Source organism: Colossoma macropomum, unplaced genomic scaffold (genome assembly GCF_904425465.1).
Source record: "Colossoma macropomum unplaced genomic scaffold, Colossoma_macropomum, whole genome shotgun sequence".
Lineage (NCBI taxonomy): Eukaryota > Metazoa > Chordata > Actinopteri > Characiformes > Serrasalmidae > Colossoma > Colossoma macropomum.
Window position 1 is genome coordinate 33875066 of NW_023494806.1, and position 15299 is coordinate 33890364.

Consider the following 15299-nt stretch of genomic DNA (forward strand, 5'->3'; position numbering starts at 1 on the left):
AGCAGTAGACCATGAAAGCTCACATAGCTCTCAGCTGTGTAGGTTTTGAGTGAAACATTGAAGAAAAAAGAAACTCAAATCAGCAAAAAAGCCTGTTTGCAGTTTAACTTACTCGCTTTAATACAGCTACATACAAAAATGAAGACTGTTGCTTGATTTTCCTAACAAGTGAGACACTGTGACAAAATTTGTAAAAGTGTAAATGTACGTTTTCTTAATGATAGTAAATGTCTGTAAAGTTACCTAAAGTTCTTAGAAATACTGCCTTTTACTGTAATTCACAGGTTCACTAGTTCAATTAGTTATTCTAAAGTACAGGATTTTATCATAGTAACAGTAACAACCACTTAAAAAACAGCAAATGTCTGTTTTTGTATATTCTATTTCTGTAAATTAAAATCAGTGGTGTTAAAATATATATATGTATTGCTTGTTTACATGCATTTAACCTTTTTTTGACCGTTACATTTTCAGTGTAGAACACTAAAAGATGTTTTGCAACAACTACGAATGTAAGATTTACAGCAAACTACTATGTAGACAGTTGATTCACAACACAGTAGAGACATTATGGCTTATATTACAAATAAATTAGCATACCTGCAGCTCTTTCTCTTTGGGGTGCTTATTTTATTCTTTTGCAGTGCCTCATTAATGTTCCCGCACTGTAGGAGCCATCATAACATTAGCAGCAGTAACTGCTCTCCGGTTTGGGTGTAGGTGAGCTGTCCTTGGTCAACACAGGCCTATCGGATCTCCTCAAATTTGAATAGGGTGTGTGCAGTGACACTGGTTTTGTAATTAGCAACGACCATCCAATGTATCTAATAACAAAGTTAATAATAATTTACACTGCTTGATGCAGAACAATGTTGTGGAGGCCCCCCAGCATTGTGGAGGCCCTAGGCAATGGCCTGTTCTGCCTATAGTTGGCCTCCAGCCCTGGGATCATATACTGAGCCCGGCACTGTAACCAAATACAAATAGACCACTCGGGAGGGTTGCAAGTATCTTTTATTCAAATTCACACATAATCGATCACATGATCCATGTCAGGAGGAGGGAGCGGATTCTGCTAGAACAGGAAGGAGTCTGCTCCCTTAAAGGGAAAAACGCACACATCCACACCCACACATCTTCGGTGCATCACCGAGCAGACTGGATGACTCGAGCTTTGAGAAGAGCTAAGCAGTCTTCGTAAGTTGAGAGTAATGCCAACAAATCATTCGTGCACAAAGTCATTTTAAATATACACAACATTATATACATTGAGCTTCTGATAAGCTGCCGCATAAATGGCCTGCAACTCTCAGTAGTTTTCTGGACAGAGGTTAGACTTGAAATGGGGTCAGACTTCAAATTTGGGTTCTCCGTGGAAAGGAATAACAATTTTTCCCAGAAAATCTATTAGCTTTAGATTAAAAAAGTTTAAAAGTCCCTACTGTGAATAGCACAAAACCCACCAAAACATAAACAGTTGGAATTAATTATGCTAAATATTTGACAAAAACAAATATGTTCCATGAAATAAAACATTTTCAGAAATGTGTAGCATTGAATTCAAAGAACAGTCCAGTGTTTTTCCTAGTTCTCAGTTGTTCTTCTACAATAAGACACACCAAAATCATTTGGGACGAATTGGAACACTGGTTATGAGCCAAGCATCAGTGCCTGACCTCACAAATGCACTTTTGACTGAATGGGCACAAATTCCCATGGACACACTCCAAAATCTTATAGAAAGTCTCCCAGAAGGCTGTTATAGCTACAAAGGGGGCCATATTAATGCCCATGGTTTTGGAATGGGATGCCCAACAAGCTCATATAGATGTGATGGTCAGCTGTCCACATACTTTTGGCCACACAGTATAGTTGTAAAAGACCGATTTGAACATGAAATTGGACACAAAACAGTGCCTTTAAGCTTAAGACATATTCATACTCAACACTATTATATTTTAAGCTTAATGACAACAATAGGCCTCAGGTTCAGGGGGTTCATATAAGAGATCTGGTCATTGGTAGGTTTGTTTTTGTATATAAAAGGCTTGAGATGCTTAATATTCTTTTCTTTCATGTTTTAACCTTAATATTCTTGAACCTGACTCTCAGTATCCATTATAATGCACATTATGAAATAAATAACAACAAAGATTCAGACACAAAGGCAAACATAAAGGCATTCATCTGCACAGATACATTATTCATGAGAGAATAAAAATAAACTCTTTTCTAATAATAAATAGTCTAATTTATTTCGTTATAAAATGACACGTAGCTCTTATGACATCTTAGTTACTTTAAATGGCTATAATAGGTTTATAGTTACACATAAAAGAAGTTTTAAGTTTGTGACGGTCACCACTGAGGAAGTAGGCTTGGAATATATGCTTTTTCTTTAAATAATCTTCAAAAGAATACATCATCACAACACTTTTAAAACTAGACTGAATCTCTTAATAAATGAGCGTAACCGATTCAAATGTAGTAGCTGCATGTTTACTTTAACCCTTTATTAAAGACATAGCAAGACATGTGCTGCAAAAGACCCTGTTGATATGCCCACATCTGTTTACATCTCCAACAGGAAAAATGCCCATGTAAAACTGTCCAAAGATGTGAGTAATATCGCGGAATGTGAGCAGATTGTGGCTCTGTTTGCTGTTTTTCTCTTTCCTTGTTGCTCTCGCAGTAAAAACGTATTTAATAACAATAAATTTGGCTGATTTTTTTTCTTTTTCTCTTTCTTTTTTTTTTTGCTAGATATTGCTTAGCTGGGTAAAAGATAAAAAATTCTTTGTTTTGGTCATGCACACAACACTTGATTGACTGAATTTGATGCAAAGATTCAGTTTATCAACCCACACACAAACCACCGGGAGGTGACAGAAAACATGGTTGTAAATACAGTGGTGAAAGTGGCGCTGTCCATGGTGCTCCCTGTCCATGGTCCCATAGATTCAGTCATGATAACGTAGTGCTTGGGAAAGTAGCAGCAAAGTATGACAACAACTTGTAGGCCAACTCGATCGGAATGAACAGAGTCTAAAGAAAAAACAAACAAAAAAGTTTCCTGTTTGGTCTTTCTGGTCAGGCCAGAGAGATGAGGACATCAAGATGTAAAAAGGGAGGAGATTGAAATAGAGAGGGAGAGAGAACGAGAGACAAAGAGGCAGAGAATTCAGGGCAAGCTGATCGAACCTTGTCTGACATCAATCCAACAGTTTCGTTATTCCACTCAACTTCACTGGACGCATAACTGGTTCTTTAAGCTGTAGGAGAGACAGAGACAGAGAGAAAACATCAGAGGATAGATTGAATACTAAAGAAGTCCGAAGTAAACTTAAGTGCATGAGTTAGAAGTAAATAAAACCAACGACATTAAAAAACTAGAGCTTGGGCCTGATATTTTGGTCCAAACGCAAATACAACCTGATAACTTTCTGTCTGAGTCTGACCCCAAAATCACATCATTAGGTTTTTAATACAAAAACCTGACCCATGTCAAAATTTCCTTGTCTGAACCCGACTTGAGCCTGACAAAATTTGATCCGAATCAGATATATGTGATCAAGTTTTGAAGTACTGACCAAATTTTGCCCAAAATTCAACTCCCACCACATCTGGTTTTGAGTCAGAACCCAAACACTGACATAGTTTTGTGAGGACAAAACCCAACCCATATCAGTTTTCTTGTCTGATCCTGACCCAAGTCCCCACAAATTTTGGCTGAATCCGACTCAAACCACATCAGGTTTTGAGTATGAACCTGAGCACTGAAAAACTTTGTATGAATCTAACCCAAACCATATCAGGTTTTGGGTCTGAACCCAAGCCCTGACAAAATTTCGTCCAAACTTGACCCAAATCACATTAAGTTTTGAGTCTGAACCTGAGCATCAACAAAATTTTGTGAGGACCCAATCAGACCCATTTCAGTTTTCTCGTCTGAACCTGACCCAAGCCCAACAAAATTTTGTCTGAACCCAACCCAAACCACATTATGTTTTGAGTCTGAACCTTAGCCTGAAAAAACTTTGTATGAACCCAACCCAAACCACATCAGGTTTTGGGTCTGATCCCAAGCCCTGACAAAATTTTGTCCAAATTTGCCCCAAACCACATTAAGTTTTGAGTCTGGACCTGAGCACCAAAAAAATTTTGTGAGGACCCAACTCGACCCATGTCAGTTTTCTTGTCTGAACCTGAAATGAGCCTGATAAAACTTTATCCAGACCTGACCCACATCAGGTTTTGGGTCTGATCCCAAGCCCTGACAAAAGTTTGTCCAAACTTGCCCCAAACCACATTAAGTTTTGAGTCTGGACCTGAGCACCAAAAAATTTTGTGAGGACCCAACTTGCCATTTCTTGCCTGAACCTGAAACAAGCCTGATAAAACTTTATCCAGACCTGACCCACATTAAGTTTTTTTAGTACAAAACCAAAGCCCTGACAAGATTTTGCCTGAACCTGACCTGCATCAACTGTTTGAATACAACCTGAGCCCTCACAAAATCTTCTCTGAACCTGACCCACATCAACTTTTGAATTTGAACCTGAGCCCCAACAAAATTTTGTCCAAACTTGACCTGAACCACCGTTAAGTAATCACATGCGTAGAGCCCACCCACCAACTCCCTCATCAGTCCGCCAAAAACTTTGTGGGATACGATTCAGTCTATGCTGTTCAAAAGATTGAGGGCCCCTGTACTATAGAATCAAAGCTGAATTTCCAGATTCTTCTGTAAATAAAATGATCTGGTGATGCTGCTGTTTTGTAATTAACAGTGTACTGTCTTCCTAGTATGAAATCAAACTGCATATTATTGCAAATGCTTCAGTTTTGGCTGTGCTTGATGTGGGATGAAGGTCGTCTGAAGTGCAGCATTCAGTGACAATTCTCCCTCTTCAACATGATCCCATTCATGATTTTCAAAGCCTCTTATCATATACAAAGGGCTGTAAACAGCCCCTTCAGAGTTATCTTGCCAAGCTCTGAGCAGCCAGAGGTTAATCAAATGTCCTCTATGCTTGCAGGTTAAGAGCTTAGCGATGCCGAACCACGCAGTGTCCTTTTTGTTTAGTGGTATCCACCTGTCCATTAGGCCGGTGTAATGGCAGGGTACAGATGAGATTGGAAAATGGCATCTTGCATGGAATTCATCCCATCTCTAAGTGTAGTGGAGATGACACATACCTGATACCACCATAATGATGGCCTGGGCGCACCATAGAAACATTTTGCAAAATATCCCTCTTGAGGTTGAGACATAAGCCTGTTTGTATGATGTCCAAAAACATATTTTAAGAACAGCATTCTGGACTGTTCAGCTGTGCACTGTGGGATACGAGACAGGAAGGATGGAATTGATTCAGGTGGAATGGATTCAGTGTTCTTGCTTTTTAATTATGTACCAAATAGTTGTTTGGCTGCACATAATGCTTTTGCTATCTCTCTGATGGATTTGTTTTGATTTTTCAGCCTAATGATGATTTGCTTCACCCGCAGTAAAGCTCTTTGGACTTCATGTTGAGAGTTAACCCTCTATTACATGGTGTTGCCAAATGGCAACAATTACTTTATCTCAATTTTACTAAAAATCAGTAATAAAATTGGTGTTTTCCCATTTAATTGTGGAAAAAGGGTCTTTTACTTTTAAACGACAAATTATTTGACATCACATGACCAGGAATTCTTAGTATGATGTTGTTATTACCATATATTCCAAATACCAATTGAAATATACTTTTTTTATATTTACAATATTTGTGAATATTGGGTCGTACATTTTTACTAAGTATAAGTTGGATTTGTTTGGTCTTGTTTTTTAATAAAAAAGATGTTTTTAGAGAAAATTTTGATTTTTGTGGTGCTTTGGTGCTATGGTATGATTGTGCATTGTTGCCATATGGCAACAATTTACCAAACACCCCACTTAAAAAAATATCTATATATTTCTATTATTTAAGCCATTTTAAATAACAAAAGCATGTTAAAACATTTTTACCATGTTTAAGTAAAAATTCCTGCAATAGAGGGTCAACAGCAACAGATTCCAAATGTGAATGCCACACTTGAAATCAGCTCTAGAACTTTTTTCTGCTTACTTGTAAGTGAAATAATGAGAGAGTAACACACACCTGGCCATAGAACAGCAAGCAGCCAATTTTCCAATTACTTTGAGCCCCTAAAAATGGGGGCTGGTTTGTATGAAAATGGTTGGAATTCTTATGCTGTCCAAACAGTTTGGAGGTAAATACCCTCAAATCCAAGCTGTACTTTTGGCTCATGCTATGGTGGACAGCTAATATAGCAGTAACTTTGTCAGTGTCCAACTATTTAGGGACATGACAGAAGGTGTCGTGTCAACTTGACATCAAAGTTGACAAAAGCAGCCTTTATGTCACGCGATGCCTGTTGGATTAGGTTTTGTTTATGTTTATAAAATTGATATCACATTTTAAAGCAAGACGAATGTAGAAGATTCCAAAATGTTTACCTATGGTCAAACAGCATTCCTGTAGCATGTCTTAGAAACGCTTTTGGATTTAGGTCAAGGGTGCACTGCCTTGGTTATCAAAGGAATGGGGATTACATTTTCTCATAAAGGTTCTACCACTAATCCTTACCTCCATTCCTGCTGGGTTTCTTGAGCATTGCACAAGATCATCATTATTCCACCAAAATAATGAATGTCAATGAATGTCACTGCTCAGTATGTCATTAATAAATGCTGGGTCACTCAGGTTAATGCAGGCATGACACATTTCCACTCTGGTCATGGCGGACACACGCTTTGATGTCATCTTTGATTTGCTGGGATCCAGTGAATGGGACCAATAAAGGTGACCTAAGGTCGGCCTCTCTGCTGCGGATTTGAATCGATTAGAGTAACGTTTGATGTAATTCAAGTAGGTTTAACTAAAACATCCTGATCGTGAACCTGTAATTACAGCGAGCCTGTATCTGATAGCCTCAGTGGCATTAAAAGCACCGCAAGGAAGACTTTCGAATTTTAATTACAGTCTGCAGCCTCTGCGCTTTTAGACACATGTCATCCTAACAAGCCAAAGCTGATAATCCAACTCCTCAAGGTGCGAAAGGCTGAAGCAGTGCTTCATATGACATTTTAAAGGGCTCTTTGCAGGCAGGACACTTGATACAATGAGAGAGAGAAAGCGTGGGGTGCATTGTTTATCCATGGCCTTAGTAGTGGAACCCCCCTGATGCCTCTCGAAAGGACAATTTGCATCTCGGTCTATTCTGTCCCCCGCTTCGAAATGCCAGAACTCAAAAGGGCAGCGCTCAGTCGATAAAAGACCGTCCTTCTAAAACTGCTTGAACTCGGGGGAGCCAAACCCAAGCTGCGTGGCTTCCATTGTCACGTATTTCTGCGGCGTCTGAGCCAAAAGGAAAGTGAAATTAGCACCTTCTACATCAAGTCCTTCTCTGTCTCTCAAATGGCCTCATCACTAATTTAGTTGCCCGAGTGGATAAGAGTTACAGAGCCTGGCTGGGCGAAACTGTAACAGCAAGCCTGTCATCTGAGTGGCCCTATCGCTCTCCTGACATGCACTGTTTGCATATTAATATGCTGTATGACAAATCGGGTCGTCACGTTACTGTGGCGAAGCGGTCATGTGAGCCTGAGCCAGGGGCTCATCGGAAGGTGTGAGTTTCGAGTGATGCATTCGGAGTATGGCATGCGACCCCTAATTGCTCAGTCAAATTTGTGTCAATTATCTGTTGCTCTTAGTAAACCTGAGAGCATTACAAGTACAACCATTTTTCAATAAGCCAGCTTACAAATAGTGTTGACCTATGTCAGCATCCAGCAAGGTCAACTGTGAAGGTTTCGTATTGCCTTTTGTAGGAGGAAGGACACGGCTTTGAGACTCCTACCCTAAATTCGCACCTGGTTTTAAAAGCCATACAAAACTGGCCACGACTAGTTGCTCAAACATTAGTAAATTGAGTGGAATTTGTAACCAGCTACACTTCCAACATCTCCACCATTTTTCTGTGCAGTTCTCCCACATTCTGTGCAACCCTTCCTTAAATGCATATGCATGAGCAATTTTCCATAAACTTTGCATTTAGGCTTTGACATCTAATTGCACATTAAATATACTCCTCATCAGCTGAAACTCAGGCTCCTTAGTCTTTGGTATGTTTGTGGGCTGATGAAGACCCTAAAGAGGTGACTTTCTCAGAGCCTTTGAGGACTTGTTAATGCAATCAGCCCCCCTTCATTTTGCCGCATCCCATGTAACGAGCGTCAAGCCCCCACTTCGTAGACTCTCGCTGCTCAGGGGCGTCCGCCTGCCATATGGCCCACTCTGGTCAGAAATCTCCCCACGGAAGGCTCCCCCTCTCTACAAAGTGAATAGCTAATCACTTGAGGGAAAAACAGATCGACTTGGCTGACGCCGCTCTTTGTAACTAAATTAAAACGGAAGGATGAAACAGGTGGTGTGTATTAGCAGGTGAGTGCAACGTTCACTCGCTGCATTAGCTTGTTTGCTGGTAGCCCGCATTCCTAGAGCTGAAGTGAAGTTGCAGTGGATAAAAAGGCATCTTGGTAACTTTGGCAGCCTCTGCAGCTTTGTGCGTCGTTTTATTTCAGCCTGCCTGACTGCTTGCTCCCTTTGTGCTTTCTAAACGGGGGCAGAAGCAGAGCCTTTTCTTCCCTTTTTGTCCATCTGAGATTGTTTGTCTGCGGCTTATGGAGGAGCAAGGCAACTATTCCCAGTTGTTTTGACTGGACGTGCTCCACTGGGCGTATAAGCGGGTGTTTTATAGTGAGGACAGGCCTGCTCGACAAGTCCACAGCATGAAGCTGTCAGTGAGAAACTGAACCATGTTCCTCTCCTCTTGCGGCCACCACAACTCACAGATGTACCCCGGCTGGTCAATAATTCAAATTAAGCACGCAACAAGGAGCCCACAGCCAAACCTTGTATAATAACATTAATAGCTTTAAACTGCATGCTCAAAATCAATTGCCTCCAACTCTCTGTAGACTACCCCTCATTCCTCCCTCCCTTCCTCTACCCTCTGTCCTCCTTGAATGTCATCCTCTCGGCATTTTCCAGTGCTAAGCTGCACCACGACAGTGATTCCAGATTTACGCTGGTAAAGTGTTCTCTCTAGGATCGGCCATATGTTCACTTACGCCGCCGCCGAGGTCCAATCTGCTCTGTACTCCAGTCCAAACAAACAGCCCTGCATTCCTTTTTTTTTTTCCCTTCCTACCACATACAACACGTCCCCACATCCACATTCCGCACTGCTCCAGTGCCTCGAGCAGAGAAGCCTTCCTGCAAGAAATGCCACCCTAAGAGAGAAGGGCTTTCTTTCCTCTTTTGTTTTTAAAGCTCACAGTCTGCACCAGAGTGCCATTGTGACTTGCATTACTACTTCACGGATGAGAGCCGGAGCATTGACCAAGTAAGCGAGCGATGACGTTTTGGTGACAAACTGGTCGTCCCAAGGCTCTCCCCCTTGGTGAGCTGGAGAAAGGACACCAGAAGCCTGAAGTCAGATCCATCACAGTCAAACATCAAAGCGTCCCGCTCTAACATGCTGCCACCAAATCTGAGAAGTGGGTGGAATAAAGGGAGATTTGTGGGTATGAGTCAGAATGTGGCTTCGGCTGTCGTGCTTAAAGACAGCATTCTGACACTTACAGTACCCATTCGCCCTGCCGGATTTGCAGGATATACAGAACATTTTGGAGGCATGTTGACAGTTAATGGGTGTGAAGTTGAAATATGGTATAGGATACAGTATAGGCATGTGGATGTATGGCTATGCTTACTAATATAATGGATCTAGAGAAGTATTGCATGCCGGTCACACTACTCTCCAACAAGTGATGACACCTCATCACATGATGATGTTTGCCCCCCTATCCGCTATATCTCCCTCATCTCTCTCAATATGAAGAGAGAAGCGAGTGCCACCTTGACAGGATTGTCTTGGCCTGTTTATTTGGACTAGAAAAATCAATACTTCACGTTTTAGCACCGCGCTGCGTGCAAATGTGTTTATTTTTCTCACGGCAGATGAAATTCCCCTGGGGGAGGCTGCCATGCCTCCTTCCGAGAGATGCCACAGTGCTGGTGAATTGGGGCCAAGCGTGCTGGTGCCGTAAATTGCAGGTTTGTAGGAAGAAAGACAGAGAGAGGAATGGAAGGGACATAAGTGAGACCAGCTGGGAGATGTTGCCCGCCAGCCTGTGCTAATACACTGTCGACCCTGGGGAGGACGAGAATAGGAGGAAGCAGCAGGTGAGTAGAATGGGGGATGGACAAATAAATGCCCCAGGGTTGGGAGGAGAATTCGCGTTTGGTCAATGTAGGTTCACCTTTGTATCATCTATTCCAGTTCCACCACTCAGATACATTACGATTACAAAAAGTTATTATTTTTACCCCAGTTTTTTTTACTTAGACATTGATGTAAACTGATGCAAGCACAGTGAAAGCTGCACTATGTAAGATTTTCTTTTGTTAAAACTGAAGAAGTGGTTGCATCACTGAGTCACTGTAGCTTTAGTGAACAGAACAAGATCTCGAATAACATGGAGACAACAGAACAGCAAGCCCAGCCATCCTCTGCATCATTAGCTGTTGTTAAAGCTAAGAAACGTAAAAAAGAACAGAATTGAAGGCCAAAAAAATGGGAGAAATGGGAGTCTGAGCTAAAACAAGACTATACATTATCTTGACTTTCCAGAGATGGAAAAACTCCCTGAATTCACGGGTTTGAAGACTGATGCATAGCTCGCATTATCTTCCTGTACAGGCAAGGCATTTAAGTAGTTTGATAGACACCTACTGAAAATAGCCTCCGAGATTATTGAATGCTTTTTCAATGCGCTCACAATGATCAGATTCATTTGCTAGGGGAAGGGGTCTGATGCACAATTGATATTAAAAAATGTTGTTCCACATGATACATGCAATTATGTATTTCCACCAGACAGATCTACAAGTCCCCAAAACTATCACACAATGCTACCAAGCTGGGAAAATGGGGGCTAGCATGTATTTCCTCAGAGACACATGAAGCTCCACCACATCTTTTAGAACTGCCGCTAATGCAACATCATTGGGCAGCTCAATATGTTATAAACTGTTACATCATCTAACAGATGCCTGCATTGGCTAACACTGAACTGAGTGATGGGGGAGAATGGGGGCCATTCTAACCACTCAGAGAGGGGTAGGCCATTCATGTTTTTTGGAACTGAACACTTAGGAGCCTGAACCAGATGAGCTTTATGTGCATCATAATGAATGTGAGTAGTGAAAGGAGAAGAGCATATGAATTCTTTGAATCTATATGAAGGAAATATGGAGTTCTCTTGTTGTTTATTTCTAACATTGTGTTGAAACTAACTCCGCCATGTGGAGGTTGCACTTTAGCCTGGCTGGTTCTTACTGTGACTTGTTTACTTCCTTCTAAATATGCTACATTACAGCCACCAAAAAAGGAGTTTAAAGTAATATAGGAGTGAATTCAGTACACATAACCTCATAATTAAGAAATACTTAAGATGAAAAAGTCCCTTTGGTGATGTCTTTAGGGTGAATCCTCAGAAATATCCACATGATTGCTGTGAAGTTTGCAGAGAACATTGCTATAAAATCTGTGTTACATTTTACCCCGTGTTTAGTTGTGTCCCACTCTCCTCTGTTACAAGACTGAGAAGTTTATCATTCATGGGAAGCATGAATGTTTTGCTGAAAGGACCCCAGTGTTCTGTGTAAAAGTCAGAGACCACCCTTGATTTATTTAATTTCCAGTCAAAATGGTCATTAAGCACAAGTTCTTCATTTTCCAGCATCAGGAGAAAAGCTGAAAACATAATTATTAGATAATTACATAACAATTAAATATGATATCAGATTTCTCAGTATTTACTTTAGCTTGTTTAGCTGTTTATCTGATGGGGACCATGTGGCTGGTCTACCAGGTGTTGCACTGTTGGTTCACAGTCCCATTTTCTCTGTATTTTTGACCCTTAAGTTTTGGAAACTCCTCTTTTTTCCACTTACTTTCCTTTGACTTTCCCCTTTCTTATGCAAGTGGATTATCTTATATCTAATCTTCTCAGAAATATCTGCTGACAAATGAGCTTGCACTTAATCACCATTTTGTCTGGAAATTATGTAAATGAAGGATGGTCTCTGCTTTTGCACAGTTCTGTTTGTGCATGTGTGAGCGTATGGAGCAGGCAGCCGTGCGGTTGCTGGCCGGTTGATGGATGGTCTAACGCAGAAAGCGGTGATGGCATGATAATGAGCCTGTCAGCTGGGTCTGACCTGTCAATAATAAGGGTGAGGAGGAATGGGCTCTCCTCCCTCTTAATTAGGTAAACACATGTAGGCCACAACCCCTCATGTGTGCAAATGGAAGGCAGCTATGTGAGCCATTATCCAAGGATAATGCTGCTTCAGCACACTGGCTGCCACTGATTGACCATTCAAATACATGACGCAAATTCATTAGTTCATTCATGGCATACAACTTTATTAGAAACCCCCACAGTCTGATAGTAGATATAGTAGCCTATATATATTAATCTATTAATACATAATTTACCCAAATAATATCTGGATAACAGCAGTACTGTGGCCAGAAACCACCCAATGTTGAAATGGCTGGAGGGAGGCTGAAAAATCTTGCAAGGTTTCTAATAAAATGACCAGTGAGTGGAAGTACTATGGAGGGGTTTCCCAAACAGTGGAGGTATGAATTGGGTGTTCTTGGTAAAGTGGCCAAATAGTGGTAATAAGTATTAGGTGGGTGTTTGTAAAACGTTACTAATAAAGTCACCAGTGAGCAGAAGTATAAGGTAGGTGTTTCTTATATAATGGCCAGTAAGTGAAAGTTAAAGGTAGGTGTTTCCAATAAAGTGGCCAGCGATTTGTAGTACAAGGTAGGTGTTTCCAGTACAGTGGCCGATTAGTAGAAATGTACAGTAGGAGTTTCCAACATAGTGGCAACTAAAGTGGAAGTATAAGGTAGTGGTTTCTGATAAAGTGGCCAGCAATTGCAATTGAACCACTGCTGATTTGCTTTGGTTCAAAATCATCATAAATGCCTTCCAACACGGCATGAACCCCTTACACTCAGTTTTATCGTACTCCTACGCCATGCCCAAGCCTGAAGTTTCTCTACGTCTCTGAAATTTTTATATCAGTCACTCACTAGTCGTGTTCACCGCTACCCTCAATGCAGCCTGTAAGTCTACTCCCTCTGGCGATATCACTCACACATCCAGCTCCGTCTCTCTCCCACTCACACACATACAGAGCAAAACACTATAAGGAAAACACTGTCACATCCATCAAACAGCTTTCCCTTTAACCTCCTGTGATTCTGGGAAACATGTTTCTTTGAATCAGGGTAATGGGGAAACAGCTCTTAGGACTGAATTGGATTAGTAAAGAAAGGCTGCTCTTGCTGGAGAGCATGAGTGGAGTTGATGTGAGAGAACGCTGCGGATCACGTAGGCTTGTGGATATGAACTGTAGAGATAAGACCTCAGATATATCTATATCTGTGCTGAAGCAGAAGGCTGTGGTTTGTGTTGTAAGGTTGTCGATTAAAGATGGAGGTGGAGATTGAGGATCACGTTGAAAAATGGAGGCAACAGGAGGGAGGAGAGATTGTGGATTATTTATGTCACAGGATTGTGGAAGTTCACTTGAGATCAGGCAAACATTAAACACTATTCGAACAGGGTAAACATAAGCATAAAGATTTTCATATCATTATGCTTCAGCAGTCAAATTTTCCATTGCTTAAATTTGCAGTACATGCAGTTTTACAGATTGGGCCTTCAGATAGTGGTTAGAGCAGGATCATAGCTCAAAAATGCAGTTTCTGTGTGTGATTGCTGGTTGCGATGAGGTGCCCACTGCAGGGCCCTAGAGTGTGACCCATTTGCTGATTTATTTATGTAAATAACTTCTCAAATTAAGTTTGCATTACGGGGCTGGTGAAGTGCAACAGCGTGCGAGATATTTTAATCTGCAACACCTGTGCGCCAAAGTCTATTACAGCCAGTGTGACAGCTATTAGAGCTGACATTTTACAAAGACTGCTGAAAGCACAGCCTCGAGCATATTAGCCAACACACACTCTTGTGCATCTCTCTCCCCCTACTGAGCCTGGACACAGTAGCATGATGTGACCTAAATACACCCATCTGTGTGTATGAAAGTGTAGGGTCATTTTGGCCAGGACCCAGCTTTATGCTCTGGGGCCTTCCTTCCCTAAGAGGCTCTTGTGCGTGCAGTGTCGTAATGGGTCAACAGTGTCAGGCAGCGAATCCAGCACAAGGCCATCTAGTTTGTTGTGCAGGGAGTGAGGGAAGCTCTAAGCTAACAGTTCTCACTGAAGTCCAGCACAGAGTTCTGTCCGTGTACCTCCAATACTATAAAACCACTGAAAAGTCAGTATAGCAGCACCCCGACTCATCAGATAATTACCAAGCCATTCATGAGAGGAAGCAGCAGGGTCGAAGTGGAACGCTACACCATGTAGCAATGTGGCACATCCAGACTGCTCAAAAGACATTATGAGGTCATGGCTAACCATTTGAATCACTATACAAGACCCACTGGCCATTAGTTGCAATCAGAGATGTTTTATGCAAGTCTCAGGCAAGGCTAAAGTCTCTGAGGTATGAGTTCAAGGTAGGTCTTGAGTCTCTGAGGTGAGAGTCCAAGTTGAGTCCCAAATCTCTGAGGTGTGAGTGAAAGTCAAGTCCCAAGTCTCTGAAATGTGAGACCAAGTTGAGTCCACAAGATACGGGATCAAGTCAAGTCCAAGTCGTTGAGGTGTGAGTCTAAGTCTTGTCTCATGTATCTGAGGTGCGAGTCTAAGTCAGGAAGAAAAATATAACAACTTATATTAACAATAGTTTGGAAGATCTCTGTAACTTATTAAAAACAAGTCAATACAGGGTATGTCTGAATCAAGTTGCAAGCCAATTCAGGACAAGTCTGTGTCAAGTTGCATGACAATTCAGGGCAAGTCTGAGTCAAGTTGCAAGCTGACACAGGGCAAGTCCGGGTCAAGTTGCGAGTCAATTTAAGGAAAATCCGAATCAAGTTGCGAGCCAATTCAGGGCAAGTCCGAATCTTGTTGCAAGGCAATTCAGGGCAAGTCCAAGTTAAACTGCTACTCAATTAATGGCAAGTGTAAGTTGCAGGTCAACACAGGGCAGGTTTGAGTCAAGTTGTGAGTCACTTGAGTTGCAAGTCAATTAAAGGCCA

The 15299-nt window shown here is 41.4% G+C and overlaps 1 protein-coding gene across 2 annotated transcripts in view; it reads right to left on the bottom strand.

The window, feature by feature from the left end:
• Positions 1-996: 996 nt before the first annotated feature.
• zmat4a (zinc finger, matrin-type 4a) overlaps positions 997-15299 on the bottom strand; it is a 142496-nt gene continuing 128193 nt past the window's right edge. Inside the window, exons 7-8 of one of the 2 annotated variants that reach the window (XM_036598887.1) lie at positions 3202-3272; positions 997-3045 (exon numbers count right to left, since the gene is read on the bottom strand). In XM_036598887.1, the coding sequence (XP_036454780.1) occupies positions 3245-3272 (28 nt within the window). In that variant the 3' untranslated portion in view covers positions 997-3045; positions 3202-3244. Of the gene's footprint in view, positions 3273-15299 lie in introns of both variants that reach the window. The other variant, XM_036598886.1, reaches the window with a different exon arrangement.